Genomic DNA, 14,599 nt, shown 5'->3' with positions numbered 1-14,599 from the left:
TAAGAAATACCACAGATGAGGCAGACGAACCTTCAAAACTCCGTTGAAAATCTACTGACTACACCAGATTGCTTGTGGTAGCCCCTAAAAACTCCACGAGTGGAGTGATATCCAAAGAACACTGCCACTCATCGTCACTCCTGTTCATTAGGTTACGCAAATGGCAGAAAGAGCTCCTTAAACCAACTGTAGTTCAACAGTATTACTATATTTCCTATCTCGTAGGTGCTTTCAAGTGCACTTGAAAGTGCACATTTCAAATAGTGAAGCAAAAATAGTGAAACAAACTAGAATTGTGATTACCTTTCGAAGGAGGAAGCTTCCATACAGCCAATTTCTGCCATTCTTCTCCTAGATGATAGAGCATGTTCTGTGTCTGCACTGTGAGCTCTGTGCCTAGTGCTTTCAGGATCTTCAGCTCAAAGCCCTTGCGAGATTCCAGCATTTTCAGGCTGCTTCGTGCCTGGTGGTAAAGATCAAACACAGAACATGTGTAACTGTTGCCCCTGCTAATGAAAAGCATCTTGTAAAATTCATTGAAAGTATATATGAACAATAGCGTCATATACTTAAGAAGTCACTATTACCTTTTCCAGCTGCTGAGCTGCTGCAACATACTTCTTTTCCAGCAATGCAGTATGGTACTCTTTAATAGCTGTATCAAACTGCAACAATCAGATTCATATGTCACTGTGTATCTGCTATTAGAATACAATTTTTTAAACAATGTGGCTAGAGACAGGGGAGCTACAGACAGTTATTCAAAAGAGAAGTCCAGAACAATGCCATAGACTGAGGAGCAGAGAGGATGACTACCGCTTAATGGTTTTAAGCTGCTCCCACCTCCCCTCCTCACCTCCTGTAGCTTTTTCAGAATACTCAGAACCAGTGTGTCTCGCTCCAACTGCTGCTTCAATTCAGTGAATTCAGCAACAGCGATGTTTAGATCTTGCTGAACCTAAAATAACAAACTTCTCGGTTCATTTACAGCAAGCAAATGTTACCAAACACATTTCCCCTTAAAAGTGATAACAATACAAGATTTAAATTATTTCTGTTACTAGAATAATTTGGCGAGGAGGAAAAAGGCTCTGTCCGTTTTGTTCCTTGCTAGGAAGATCCTTATAAGCATTGGAAACACTTATAAACAGGTTTCTCTTTTAATACGTTACAGGTTTTTTTAAAGGCACCGTAAGGAAATTTAGTCTCAAAACACAGTCAAAAGGACTTCAGTGTTACTTTTACACAGCCATTTAAAATGCAAGAATGCTTGAACAGCACCAAAAGTTAATTCCCAGTTAACACTGCACAGAACCCCAGATGTTGGAAAACCAGAGGCAAAAAACAGAGAGTGGGTCTGCAACCTGGCCTGCAGGAGCTGCTCCCACTCTCCTTAAAGACTTCAGTGAATGTGCACAGCGATGGTTTAGGTTCCCATTCTGCCTGAAATCACTGTGGGACCAGCGCTCAGCCGGCCCATTGCTGTGTCACACTTTATTGCCCTATACACGGCTGATCCTTCCCTCTTTCCAGAGGAAAGACGTGCGACACGCTTTTCAACTCTACAACAGAGAGCAAATCACGGCCAATCCCTTAATGACAGCTCTTTACTTACACCGCCGACGTGACACACACCTCTGCGGCACGTGTCACGTAAAGACGTTTTTTAGGGGTTATATCACCCAGGGCTCTTAGTCAGGAGGAGTCCTCCTCTGCCGGTCCCCTCGCAACGCCCCAAGATGGGGACGGCCCTACAGCTTTGGGCTGAAACCGAGTGGAATCGGCGAGGGCCGCCGAGGCAGGGCAGGCTGTCACCTCGTTCTCGATCCCCGCTTTCAGCAGGTCGATGTTGCTCGACAGCCCCTCCAGCTGCGACACCAGGTCCTCGGCGCTCTGCATGCTGGGCAGGAACTCGTTATACTTCTTGTTAATCATGTTGCAGACTTCGCCCTGAAAAAGACGGAGCATCAGGACACCGCCGTTCATCGGGTGGACCTTCCCGGGCAGCGGCAAGAGACCCTTCCCGGGCTCAGGCCACCCCGGTCGGCCGGAGACCCCAGCACAGACCGGCCGGAGATCAGCGCCCCCGGCCCTCCCCAAAGCTCCGCTCGCGTGTGCGTGTGTGTGTGTCCCTCCCCGTTCCCGGCCCTGCCTTCAGCTCCTCCACGCGGCGGGAGAGCCGCCCGATGCGGGTGCCCAGGTCCTCCTTGTCGAGGCGGCCCGAGTGCGCCAGCACGGCCGCCACCAGCGAGCCCGCCGGCGCCGCCATGGCCCCGCTCCCGCACCCGCCTGCCGCCGCGCGGCACCACGGGACGGCGCCGCCGCGGACGCCGCTACGGCAGCCGCCGCGGGACAGACTTGCTCGGGGCGTCCCCCGCTCCTGCTGGGGTGCTCGGGGGTGCGGGGGGACCCGTGGCTGCTGGGGGCCCACAGTGTTATAGAGGCTCGTGACAAATTGGAGGAGCCAATTTGTATTAAATAAAAAGATCGAATTTATTAGCAAGCGATAAGAGAGCAAAACAGCGCTGGGCGGCCGGGGAGTCCGCGCTCTACCAACGGCTCGCACTTTATGTTATAGTTACATTCCTTATATGCAGTTTATGCACCCCTTTCTTGTAAGTCTCCACCTTGTCCTGCTTCTTCTTTCTTCACTCGTGCAGGCAGATTCGGTCGATCTTCTCAAGGATGAGTGTCTTTTGATGTAGAATGTCCTTTGATGTGGAGAAGTACGATCTTGGCAGAATTAATCCCCTTATCTGGTAAATTGCAGCTGTTGTCTTTTCCCTCCTTATCTAGTAAGTTATAGCTGTTGTTCTTTTCCCTCCGTAGCTAGTAAGTTATAGCCGTTGCCCTTTTCCCGTGACCTTTACGCACCATTTAAGCAAGCTTTGTTATTTACACGGGGCATCTGTTAAATCTCAATATGTCTCTCCCTCCTTCCCGATTGGTATGTAAGATCTAAGTTGTTATATTGTTGTCTTATTATCGTTAATTGGATTGATTCTATCTTGCTTTGAACAAGGGCTATAACTTTATTTAAAACACCTGGACTAAAAGTTAAGGTTAGCAGTAATATTCTGCAATTGTAACACAGTTCCAATAAGTACAGTAATATTGGTTAGGTGCATTGTAATACCCCTTCCCTGGATTAAAACTAGGACAAAAATAGAAGGGCTTTTCGTTCAAGCATGGACTTATGGGAGCCAGAGTACAAAGTGGGGCGGTAACGTCCCTACCCCCACGTGAGATTTTATGAACAAAGTTAACCTGTTTATTACAGTCCCCCCTTTTCTATTTTATCCTGATTTTGTTCATTAAATCGATCCAATGCTTCTTTTGCCCGCCCGAGGATAGGAGTAATTCCTCCGTCCCCGATTTGTTCATATTGCTTTCGTAGCAGCATTAAATGTGCAGCTTCCAAGTGCCCTTTAACAATAGCGATCAACTTATTAAAAATGCATGGCCCAAAAGTCAAAAATAAGATCAACAAAATAAGAGGTCCTGCAATAGTTGACAATAGGGTGGTTAACCAGGGTGAATAATTAAACATAGACTCATACCAACTCTGTTGTGTTTCCCAGTCTTTTTTTCATTTTTCTAACCCCTCCCGTAGCTTGGCCATTGTATACTGGATTTGGTCCCACACCGGAGGGTTCATTGGGCACTGGTTCCTTCCTTATTAAAATTATTCCCCCTGTATCAGTGCCTGGTTCCCAAAACCTGATTCCCCATGTTCTCCCTATAGTCCATCCTAGATCCTCAGGTTTCGAAATGTTAAGATAAATATGCCAACATGTGCCTCCTCGAATCGTACCTTGAGGCCCATAGGTGGGTTTTTGACATCCTGACGGTCCCCATCCTACAGTTAAAAATTGGTCTTTTCCTCCCCCTGGTGCCCATTCTGATGCTATTGTTTCACAGCCCCAATATGCACAGTAATATTCAGCTGGGTGATTGCAATATTCTTTTCCTGGATTGTTAGCTGGACACATATAAAAGGCTTTATGCTGAACTGTATACTTGCGAGTATTCTCATCAATGGGGGCCCATCCATGGTATGACCTTATTAGGGAACTTAAGTGGGCCGTGAAAGAGGGAGCGCCCGGGGTAATTCTGGTTTGTATGACAACTGAGTGTTCTAATTGTATTAGTGACCATTTGAAGGGTTGATGGCTGACATTGCCAGATACCGTATGCCCAACAAGCAAATACCACAGTAACATCATCCAAACACGGATTGCTGGTGGGGTTCCCCAAGGAACACCAATAGGTGTCGATGTCAATTCCCGATTATCTCTTTGCCAGGGCATACCTGGTCGGGCTCTCAGAGTCCATTTTTCCTCTCGAAGTGTCTGTTTCTCGCTATTACCCGCCGATGATCTCACGGTGTACTCACACTTCCTTTTCCGTACGCCTCTGCCTACTTCGCCTACTCCGGTGCCTGGAGCAGCGAGGTTTCTCATCTTCTTGGCAGCAGTTGTACTTCTTAAGGGCGTGTTTTCCACTTGCAAAGCCCTTACAGGATTCAGCTCCTCTCCGGGAACTGTGCAGAATATTTTATATTACCTGGGAAATGACAAGACACTCGCAGGATTCAGGGTTATAGGAGCTTCGGGTTGGTTAGGGATTTCCCATAGCTACCCACCCCCCGTAAGGCAGACGTGTTTAGTCCCCTCCTCCTTTGGGTACACTGTGTACAGCCGTCCCTAAATGGGTGGTTGTTCCTACAGTGTGTCCACCAGCATTCCTTACACAAATTTTATTTAAGAGCAGAATCCATTTTAGTGATACCTCTAGCTCGCTTTCACGCGAATCTGATAGCACACTGCCTTATAGTTTCAGGCCAATCGTTCTCATACACTTCCCAGGTTTCAGGTACTAATAATTCCCACCCACAAATTAGTCTATTAATTCCCACTCTATTCAATTGGTCTCCACGGGGGAATTGGTACTCTCGACACTTCATACAATAATAATGTCTCCTTCTAGAACTACAATACCATTTCTGACCGTACTTTACACAGTTACAAAACACCCAACTCCAATGGTTGTGGTTACGATGCTTTAAATGCGGAATCTTGCTAAAATATTCCGGTGGTCTAGGGACTTCAGTCTCCACTTCACAACAAAAAGGTAAGTACTTAGGAGTTCCTGTTAATTTATATATATATACCAGCTCCGCCGGTTTGATGAGGTATCCGTTCTGTATGCCGAGGAGTAAAGTTCACCACCTGTAAATTATTTCCAGGTGATACCTGGAGCCACTGGTATAAACTAGGTTTTACCGTTCTTCCAAAAGGATTCATTCATTCATGCAGTTCCCTTTTTTTTTTTTTTTTTTTTTTTTATCACTAGTTTTAAGTCTTCTGAAGTCTTTGCTACTTCCCACTGGTCTCTGGGTAAAGGTCCTTTAATTCGTGAGGCGTGCGTCCATCCTCATTCTGCAGTCTGGACAGCAGTTTCTGTGGTAAGTAAAACAAGAAAGGGCCCCTCCCACCTAGGAGTGAGAGAGGATTCTTTCCAGGCTCTGATTAATACCATATCACCTGGCTTTACTGAATGTATGGATATATCTAGGGGTGGCCTCTGTACCACCATTCCCCTCTTTTGCAATCGCTCTCTCCTTTTCATCAGCTGAACAATATAAGGGTTAATACTATCTTCATCTAAAGTAGGGTAATTGGCTGGGCATTCCATATCATAGGGCATGCCATATAACATTTCAAATGGGGAAATTCCAGTATCTGCACGGGGCTGAGTCCGAATATTTAGTAAAGCAATTGGCAAACATCTTACCCATGACGTTTTGGTTTCTATCATTAACTTAGTTAATTGTTTCTTTATTTCTCCATTCATTTGTTCTACTTTCCCGGAGCTTTGGGGATGCCAAGGGGTATGGAACTCCCATTTAGTTCCAAAGGGGGCTAGAGCTTCTTTTACTACTTTGGAAACGAAATGTGGGCCTCTATCTGAATCAATAGTTTCAATATTTCCATATCGCGGTATGATATGCTCTAAAAGTACTTTTACCACTGTATTGGCAGTTGCCCTAGCAGTAGGGAACGCCTCGACATAATGAGTGAGGTGGTCTACCAATACAAGTAAGTGTTTATATCGCCCTATTTTAGGGAGATCAGTAAAATCAATCTGTATTTTGGCGAATGGTCGGTGTGCCAATTCCCGTCCCCCTTGTACTTTTTCTCTAAGATGCTGCTTATTGATCCTCTGACACGTTAGGCACCCCTGTACGATTCCTTTGGCTACGTTATAAATCCCAATACACATGTACTTTGTTGCGAATTGATCAACCAGTGCTTGGACACCCCAATGAGTCTTTGAGTGCATACCTCTCATTATTTTCCATGTTAGTGCTTTTGGTAACACCTGTCTCCCATTGGGTAGTTCCCAATTACCCTCTTTTTCCACTACTCCCATTTCCTTCAATTTATCCATTTCTGGTTTACTAAACTGTGGGCTTAGGATTCTTGCCGGCGTTTCACCTGCCGGCGGGGTGATGGTCACAGCAAGTAGTGCTGCCGCCTTGGCTTCTTGGTCAGCAAGATTATTCCCTCGAATTTCAGGGGTCGTTCCTCTTTGGTGTCCCTTAACATGTACCACAGCTATTCGCTTGGGCCCTCTTATTGCTTGTAGAATTTTGACAATCAGTTCCTCATGAACCAAACCGTTTCCTTGAGAATTAATAAGTCCCCGTTCCTCCCAAATTTTTCCAAAAGTGTGTATCACTCCATACGCATATTTTGAATCAGTGTACACAGTTCCTTCTTTGTCCTTTAGAAGTTCCAATGCCCTAAGTACTGCGTATAACTCACATGACTGCACCAACCAACTAGGACTGAGGGGTCTGGATTCCTTTACTTCTAGGCTTCCCCCGTCCACAACTGCGTATCCTGACTTCCTTTTCCCTGCTATTACTCGAGATGACCCATCAGCGAATAACTTTTCTCCCTCTTCCAATTCTATCTCTTCTAGATCTGGCCTAATTTTCGTTTGTTCTTCAATGGTTTGGAGGCAATTATGTGTTAACTCTTCTTCAGGACCTCCATACAAAAATTGCGCCGGGTTCTGCAAGCTCGTTGTTCCGATCTCCAATTTAGGGGAATGGATTAGGATCCCCTCATATTTTAAAAGCCTACCATCGGTGATGCATTTTTCAGCCTTTTGTTGGAGAACTCCCCGAATATTATGGGGGGAGAACACCCTTAATTCACTTCCAAATGTTACCTTATTCACTTCTTCCACTATCAGGGCTACAGCAACGACTGCCTGTAAACAGGTGGGCCACCCTCTACTGATGGGGTCTAATAATTTGGAAATATACCCTATGGGTTTCTTTTTCCCTGCCCACTCCTGGGTCAAAACCCCGTATGCTGTCCCTTCCTCAGTGGCCACAAATAAATAAAAGGGTCTCTTCACATCAGGCAGACTCAAGACAGGGGCGTTAACTAGATCGGCCTTGAGACTCTCTAATCTCTCTTCATCCTCTTGGGTCCATTTAAGCAATCCATCCATAGTTAACTTTTGATACAAAAATCGCGCTTTCGCACTAAAGTTCTCGATCCACTGCCTACAATACCCAAATAGCCCCAACAATTGTCTAATCTGTCGTTTACTCCTCGGGGCTTTCAGTGATAAAATCCCATTTACTCGTTCGGGGTCTAACTTCTTAGTCCCCTTGCTTATCCAGTGTCCTAAATATTTTACCTCCTCTTCCACAAACTGTAGTTTTGACCGTGATACCTTGAGGCCTTGAAGGCTCAAGAAATTTAACAATCGTATGCTTTCTTTTCTGACTATCTCTTGATTCTCTCCTGCCAACAATAAGTCATCCACATACTGTACTAGCACGACCCCATCTTGCAACTGGTATTCCCGTAGAATCCGTTCTAGGGCTTGTCCAAATAAGTTTGGGGATTCCGTAAACCCTTGGGGAAGTACAGTCCACCTTAACTGCTGTCTCCTATGAGTGTCTGGGTCTTCCCACTCGAAGGCAAAATAATCTCTACATTCCTCCTTTAGAGGGCATGACCAGAATGCATCCTTAAGATCTATTACACTATACCATTGGTTCTCGGGCCCCAATTGACTCAACAGGGTGTGTGGGTTTGCCACTACCGGGAACCGGCTGACAGTCCGTTTATTGATTTCTCTTAGGTCATGCACCAGCCGATAGCTACCATCGGATTTCTTTACTGGTAAAATCGGGGTATTAAAAGGGGACATGCAGGGTTCGAGTACCCCCTTTCCCAATAGTGTCTCGATCTCAGGTTCTTCCTTCTTTCTGTCCTTCTCTTACCGCTGCAACCAGCAGCCTAGTCTGCCGCTTTTCCGTTTCCTCTTCTCGCCTCACATACACCTTCTGAGCTTCTCTAATTCATCCAACCCCTGCTCCTGCCAGTCCTCAATTTTCTCCAACTTCTTCCTAATATCTCCCCACGATTTGGCCATGAACTGAGGTTTCAGCAACGCTTGTCCCACAGGAGTGGCAGGATCTACCCCAGAATATAACTGGAAGCTTCTCCTTAACCTTTCAAGCCATTCTGTCGGGGTCTCATCTTTTTTCTGTTGTTCACTAAAGGCTTTATTAATATTCTGTCCTCAGGGAACAGATTCCCGTATCCCCTGAATTATAATTGTTCTCAAGTCTGACATATTATTCCTGTGAGCCGGATCCTGATTATTCCAGTTTGGCCGATTTAAGGGCCATTTTTGATCTGCCGCCTGGCCAGCCTGATGTTGCTGGTCTCACACTCTCATCCCAGCCCCTCTAATCATGTCCCTTTCTTCTACGGTAAATAATATGCCCAGGATAGACTGTAATTCATCCCATGTGTACAAATTCGGTCCCAAGAATTGATCCAGCCTCTCGGCTACCCCCAGGGGATCATCTAACAAACTCCCCATTTCCTTCTTAAATTCCCTTACATCCCCTGTATTAAGGGGAACTGCCACATACCCCGTTCCCGGTCCCCCCTGTCCATCCCCCCCAGGCACTAAAATTTCCCAAAGAGGAAACAATCTTTCCTCTCCTTGCCTTATTCTATTACGTGCAGACCTTCTGGGAGGGGGTGCCGGGGTCGGGGAATCAGGTTCCGAATCTGATCCTTCCTGGGCCTGGGCTATTTCCTGGCCTTGGGGCGGGTCCTGAGGCGGAGGGGCCTGAGGGGCATAGGGAGGGGGTCAAAGGGGGTCCTCATCATCTTTTCGAGGTTTATCTGGTCTGTTTGCCCTTAAGGCAAAGAGGAATGACGGCTCCCAGGATTGGGGAATCCATAAGGCAGCATATTCACTCTCCTCTGGGCTGGCTGGTGGTCTTTTATTGTTTACCCATATATTTAACTGTTGACACACCCAATCCTCAGAGGACCCGAACACGGGCCAGAGTACATGAGGATTGCTGAGAGGTTTCCCACCCCAAATCTCAATACAATAATTAATCATCTTTTCCTTAGACTTATCCTTTTTCTTTGGTGAACTGTCCCAATGCCTTATCATCAGGCCTAAGGGACTATCTGGGCGTATGTCTGGTAACTTATCTTTCTTCCCCGTCCCCATGGGTCCAGAGGGCTTGTTTTTCCTCTGTCCCATCTTCCGAGGTGCCCTTATCCACACACACACTCACTTCCCCTCGGTCGTGACTCGCTCCCTCGCGGGCTACGAGAACTGCACTACTGGAGGGTCCGCACTCGCGTGATCTCAGAGAGACCTCTCACACAGTCACACCTCGGGATAACCACCCCAACCAAATGGCTCACAATTTACATACTCACCTGCTCCTGAGGTCTTCGTTTGGTCTTCGTGCACAATATTTAAGGGGTCCTGCAGGTTCTTTTGCTCAATTATCATAATTTAAAGGGGTTCGTGGGTCCAGGGTGTGGCGGCGGCACCTCCTCAAGACAGGGCTATCCGGGGATAGGGCGCCTCCCCGTTTGCGAGGGTCTGCACCAAAGAACCTGGATCCGAGTCACGGCACCAAGTTTGTTATAGAGGCTCGTGACAAATTGGAGGAGCCAATTTGTATTAAATAAAAAGATCGAATTTATTAGCAAGCGACAAGAGAGCAAAACAGCGCTGGGCGGCCGGGGAGTCCGCGCTCTACCAACGGCTCGCACTTTATGTTATAGTTACATTCCTTATATACAGTTTATGCACCCCTTTCTTGTAAGTCTCCGCCTTGTCCTGCTTCTTCTTTCTTCACTCGTGCAGGCAGATTCGGTCGATCTTCTCAAGGATGAGTGTCTTTTGATGTAGAATGTCCTTTGATGTGGAGAAGTACGATCTTGGCAGAATTAATCCCCTTATCTGGTAAATTGCAGCTGTTGTCTTTTCCCTCCTTATCTAGTAAGTTATAGCTGTTTTTCTTTTCCCTCCGTAGCTAGTAAGTTATAGCCGTTGCCCTTTTCCCGTGACCTTTACGCACCATTTAAGCAAGCTTTGTTATTTACACGGGGCATCTGTTAAATCTCAATATGTCTCTCCCTCCTTCCCGATTGGTATGTAAGATCTAAGTTGTTATATTGTTGTCTTATTATCGTTAATTGGATTGATTCTATCTTGCTTTGAACAAGGGCTATAACTTTATTTAAAACACCTGGACTAAAAGTTAAGGTTAGCAGTAATATTCTGCAATTGTAACACAGTTCCAATAAGTACAGTAATATTGGTTAGGTGCATTGTAATACCCCTTCCCTGGATTAAAACTAGGACAAAAATAGAAGGGCTTTTCGTTCAAGCATGGACTTATGGGAGCCAGAGTACAAAGTGGGGCGGTAACGTCCCTACCCCCACGTGAGATTTTATGAACAAAGTTAACCCGTTTATTACACACAGCTGTGGGGGAACCTGTGACTGCTAGGGGACCTGTGGCTGCGGGGTCCGCGGCTGCTGGGGTGCAACCCGGGGCTGGGGGGGGGCTCCATGGCTGTAGGGGGACCTGTGGCTGCGGGGTCTATAGCTGCTGGGGGGCTCCGTGGCTGCGGGGGGACCAGCGGCTGCTGGGCGTCCGTGGCTGCGGGGGAACCAGTGGCTGCTGGGGGCCCGTGGCTGCAGGAGGCTCCATGGCTGCTGGGGAGCACCTGGCTGCTGGGGGTCCACAGCTGCTGGGGGACACACCACCTCAGGCCCAGCTGCCCTCCCCTGCCTCTCCACAGGCGTCATGGCTGGGGTGAGGAGGCAGGGCCAGGGCACCTCAGACATCCCCCAGCTGCTGGGGGAGGAAGGCTCCAGCCCCCAGCATCCGGTACCTGACAAAGATCTCGGGGAGGGTGGTGTGTCGTGGCGAGGAGCTCTCTCCACGTCCTCTCCTCCGAGCTGGTGAAAGAGCCGCCACTGCTTTGTGCCATGTGGAGGGGAAAGGCCCTGGTCACTTGGGCGCTCCTCACCAGCCTGGCCACGGCCAGCTGGGGCATCCAAGGTAAGTCCCCGGGTGTCAGCCGCTGCCCGCAGGCCGCTGCAGTGCTATGCCCCGCGGCTGAAACTGGCCGCACCGCGCAGGCTGACACGGTATGCGGAGACCCCCGGCGCGGTGCGCCGCGCCTGAGGGACCCTGCGCGGCTGGCGAGGCGGGGCGCTTGTCCCACACGCCGCAGCGGGTCAGTGGTGGTGCCTGTTGGGCACTCGCTGTGGTCCTTGGAGACTGCCACCCGTATCGCTTACGCCATGGGCGTCTCTGCGGCGGTGGGAGGGTGGCTGGGAAACAGGCCCCTGCCGCTTGCTGGGGTTTTCCGTTGCAGCGCCTTGATGCGAGGTTCGTAAATGTCGATGGGGAAAAAGGAGCGAATCAGCACAACGGTTCACGAGGACGGGATCGCTCTGCCGACTTTGCCTGCCCTAGACCGTTGCTGTGATGGTCTGGAGCTGTGTGTGTTGCTCCGTGGCTATGTGTTATACCTCAAAGCCACCTTGCAGTGACAAAGCACGTGAAGTTGGACGTGGCAGCACCATGGTGTTAGACCAAAGTAGCCACGGGCTTTGTACCTAGCACAAATATGCAAGCAGGAGAGGCTGTGTTCTGTAGTCCACTCCAGACTCTGCAGGTGATAGCTTTGGGCCGAGGAAGCAATTCTATGTGGTTTTTTGCACACTTTTCACTAAAAATTTTATTTACTATTGGGTAAAAACCCGAATGGGTTTTTGCCTCCCCATTCAGGCTCAGCTCCTGTCGCTGCTGGTGGAAGTATTTCACTTTCTGTTGAAATGTCTCTCACTGCAGTTGTACTTCAGTACCAATGCAGTCTGTGTGTGGGATGAGGGTCACGCACATGCAGTCTGAATGGAGTCCAGGTAGCTGCCTAATTCCAGTTAGTTTTCACTCTAAGAGAATTTGGATATGCATTAACGTAACCACCAGTTGAACACTGGACTACGTTTTTGCTGGGTAGTCTGCTTTTTCCAGCATTTTTTGTTTGCAGTCTCCTCTACACTGCTCAGGAAACAGCCTAATGTGATGCTCTCAACACTAGCCATCTCCATGAATGAGCTCTCCTGAGTTCTGCACCACTGTGAGGGTTGAGAACTCAGCTGTGAAGCTCTCTGCTCTCTTTTTTTTTTACAAAACATAAAGTAATCCTGAAAGAAGTCAGTGGGAAGGTGTTCCTGCAATGCGTAACAGACAGGCAAAGTCACTTCGTATGGCTGAAAGATGGGAAAACGATAGGAAATGGAACACAACTGGACTTGGGTGCAGTTTACAACGATCCCAGAGGCGTCTATACATGTCAATCGGAAAACGAAAAGGAACGCGGTGACCTCCAGGTGCACTATCGAAGTAAGTGTTGCAAACTTGGTTTCTAGAACCAGAACTGCTTGGAGATTTCACCCAAGCAAATTTTTGAGGGAACTACTGATTTCCCAGAGTTTGAAGGTGGTTCCACCAGTTTGTGGAAGTCCTGACAGCTCCTGTGCTAAGTTTGCCCTTGGGAACAGCCAAGCTGCACGTTCCCCTGCAGCTGGTGTCCCTGTGAGAGCTCTACAGCCTCATTTAGTGCCATAACCCAGCATTCCTACTGCCTCATTGCTAGCCACTCGCAGGCCGTGCTGTGGCCTGCCGTGAGTGCTAGGGACACAGGGCAGCTTGTGCTACTGCCTTGGGCCACGCAGCAAGCCAAATTTAATCCCTGGTCTCTCTCACCCTGGGACTGGAGCCTGCCTGGACTGGCAGAGCTGGCTGAGCGCTTTGGGCTCAGACTGGCCCTGGCAGCAGAGCGGAGGCAGCCAAGGGGCAGGGTCCTGGTCATGGCCCTGCTTTCAGTATCTGTGTCCTTTTGGCCTTTCAGTGTGCCAGAACTGCATCGAAGTGGACGCTCCCACCATCTCGGGGATCGTGGTCGCAGATGTTGTTGCCACCATCTTCCTGGCGGTTGCTGTGTATTGCATCACTGGCCAGGACAAGGGACGCATGTCACGAGGTGAGGGGAGAGCCCTGCTGGCTGCCCGTGGGTGGGGACGAGAAGTGCCTGGGCATCTCTAGGAGCTGCGTGGTACCTAGGGACTTTCCATCACTGCCCACAGAGCGCAGCCACTGCAAGCTGCAGGCAGCAGCCAGCACACAGCATGTCTAGGGTGGGGATCCACGTGAGCATTCTGTGTACCCTTCCTGCCCCTAGCTTAGCTTCCCAGGAGAAGGCAGCGAATGCACAAGGTTAACCAAAACATCATCCCAGGGACAGCAGCTGGTCACACAGGAACATTTGATGCCTTGCAGGGGCTTTCCACCGAGCCTCCCAGAGGAAGTAAAAGCACAGGGCTGAAAGCAGCCGGCTGCTTGGGTTTGTTTGCAAATGTTCACCACACTGCCCATGAGTCCCCTGATCCTTGACCATCTTCTTTCTTTCTTTAGCTTCTGACAGGCAGAACCTGATTGCCAACGAGCAGCTCTACCAGGTGAGCGTGGGAGCACACGTGTGTGTGTGCGCGTGCATGGGCTTCAGCACCTCTACATGGTGTGGGGCTGCATGGTGGGACTGGCGTGGCCATGATGGCACAGCTGCTGGGGGATACTCGATGCCTCGAGGCACTGAGCCATGTTGGAGATTGCTCTCTGCTGGGGCATTCGCAGCTGCCTCCCCCTGCGTGACCCAGAGGATGGGGCAAGCCCAGCTTCCCCCTACCTGTTATTGCCTGGGGTCGTTAAGCTCTGTGTGTGGGGAGGGAAAGCTTGCCAAAAGCTTGGCAAAGACAGAGCTGAGCCAGCTTCCCCTGTACCCTCTCTCCCAGGGCTGGACAGACACAGTTGTAACTCGTTTCGCCTTTTTTCCCTCCTAGCCCCTTGGCGAGCGGGACGATGGACAGTACAGCCGGCTGGCACCTGCCAAGGCCCGCAAGTGAAGTGGGAAAACACTGGGGCCTGCAACTCCTTCACACCGGGAGTGATACTAAAGCAAAGCCACTGCCAGTGCCCAAGAGCACCGGTACCCGGCCCTGGCACTACCTTCGTAAGCTCACTGCTGGCAGAAGACGCTGCGGGTTTTTGCCTAGAGAGCCCTCTGGCTCCTTGCCAGAATGGGCTGCTTGTAGCACTCTGCTCTTTCCATGACCTCTTGTGCTTCTGTATTCCTCTCATTAAAGATGAGCCTACCCCATA

The 14,599-nt window shown here is 49.1% G+C and overlaps 3 protein-coding genes across 6 annotated transcripts in view; 1 reads left to right on the top strand and 2 right to left on the bottom strand.

Annotated features, from left to right (window-relative positions):
- Positions 1–2,323, bottom strand: part of ZW10 (zw10 kinetochore protein) — a 14,154-nt gene extending 11,831 nt beyond the window's left edge. The window contains exons 1-5 of the mRNA XM_030022105.2: positions 2,153–2,323; positions 1,816–1,950; positions 857–958; positions 588–665; positions 304–463 (exon numbers count right to left, since the gene is read on the bottom strand). Of these exons, the coding sequence (XP_029877965.1) occupies positions 304–463; positions 588–665; positions 857–958; positions 1,816–1,950; positions 2,153–2,269 (592 nt within the window). The 5' untranslated portion in view covers positions 2,270–2,323. The remainder of the gene's footprint in view (positions 1–303; positions 464–587; positions 666–856; positions 959–1,815; positions 1,951–2,152) is intronic.
- CD3D (CD3d molecule) lies at positions 2,323–14,599 on the top strand. Of its 3 annotated transcripts, XM_030022126.2 has the most exons (6): positions 2,323–2,388; positions 11,169–11,431; positions 12,572–12,784; positions 13,293–13,424; positions 13,856–13,899; positions 14,281–14,599. In XM_030022126.2, exons 2-6 carry the CDS (start codon positions 11,359–11,361, stop codon positions 14,341–14,343), a joined length of 525 nt encoding a protein of 174 aa, XP_029877986.1. In that variant the 5' UTR covers positions 2,323–2,388; positions 11,169–11,358; the 3' UTR covers positions 14,344–14,599. The 3 variants fall into 3 exon arrangements, with proteins under 3 accessions (XP_029877986.1, XP_029877985.1, XP_029877987.1); XM_030022125.2 differs by lacking the exon at positions 2,323–2,388 and having other exon boundaries at positions 10,861–11,431; XM_030022127.2 differs by lacking the exon at positions 2,323–2,388 and having other exon boundaries at positions 10,865–11,431; positions 12,581–12,784.
- LOC115344579 lies at positions 2,475–9,803 on the bottom strand. 2 transcript variants are annotated; one of them, XM_041125330.1, is made up of 2 exons: positions 9,789–9,803; positions 2,475–5,151 (listed from the first exon to the last, which is right to left on the bottom strand). In XM_041125330.1, the coding sequence occupies exon 2, from the start codon at positions 4,461–4,463 to the stop codon at positions 3,555–3,557; it is 909 nt and encodes a 302-aa protein (XP_040981264.1). In that variant the 5' UTR covers positions 4,464–5,151; positions 9,789–9,803; the 3' UTR covers positions 2,475–3,554. The 2 variants fall into 2 exon arrangements, with proteins under 2 accessions (XP_040981264.1, XP_040981263.1); XM_041125329.1 differs by lacking the exon at positions 9,789–9,803 and adding an exon at positions 5,286–5,330.

This window comes from Aquila chrysaetos, chromosome 8 (assembly GCF_900496995.4).
Source record: "Aquila chrysaetos chrysaetos chromosome 8, bAquChr1.4, whole genome shotgun sequence".
Classification (NCBI taxonomy): domain Eukaryota; kingdom Metazoa; phylum Chordata; class Aves; order Accipitriformes; family Accipitridae; genus Aquila; species Aquila chrysaetos.
The sequence above is the reverse complement of the archived record's forward strand: the minus strand, read 5'-3'. Positions and strand labels throughout refer to the sequence as shown.

Coding starts and splice junctions, on each gene's coding strand:
- LOC115344579 (XM_041125330.1), bottom strand. CDS start 4,463: ATGAGAAACCTCGCTGCTCCAGGCACCGGAGTAGGCGAAGTAGGCAGA.
- CD3D (XM_030022126.2), top strand. CDS start 11,359: ATGTGGAGGGGAAAGGCCCTGGTCACTTGGGCGCTCCTCACCAGCCTG. Junction 12,785..13,292: donor CCTCCAGGTGCACTATCGAA/GTAAGTGTTGCA, acceptor TTGGCCTTTCAG/TGTGCCAGAACTGCATCGAA. Junction 13,900..14,280: donor CCAACGAGCAGCTCTACCAG/GTGAGCGTGGGA, acceptor TTTCCCTCCTAG/CCCCTTGGCGAGCGGGACGA.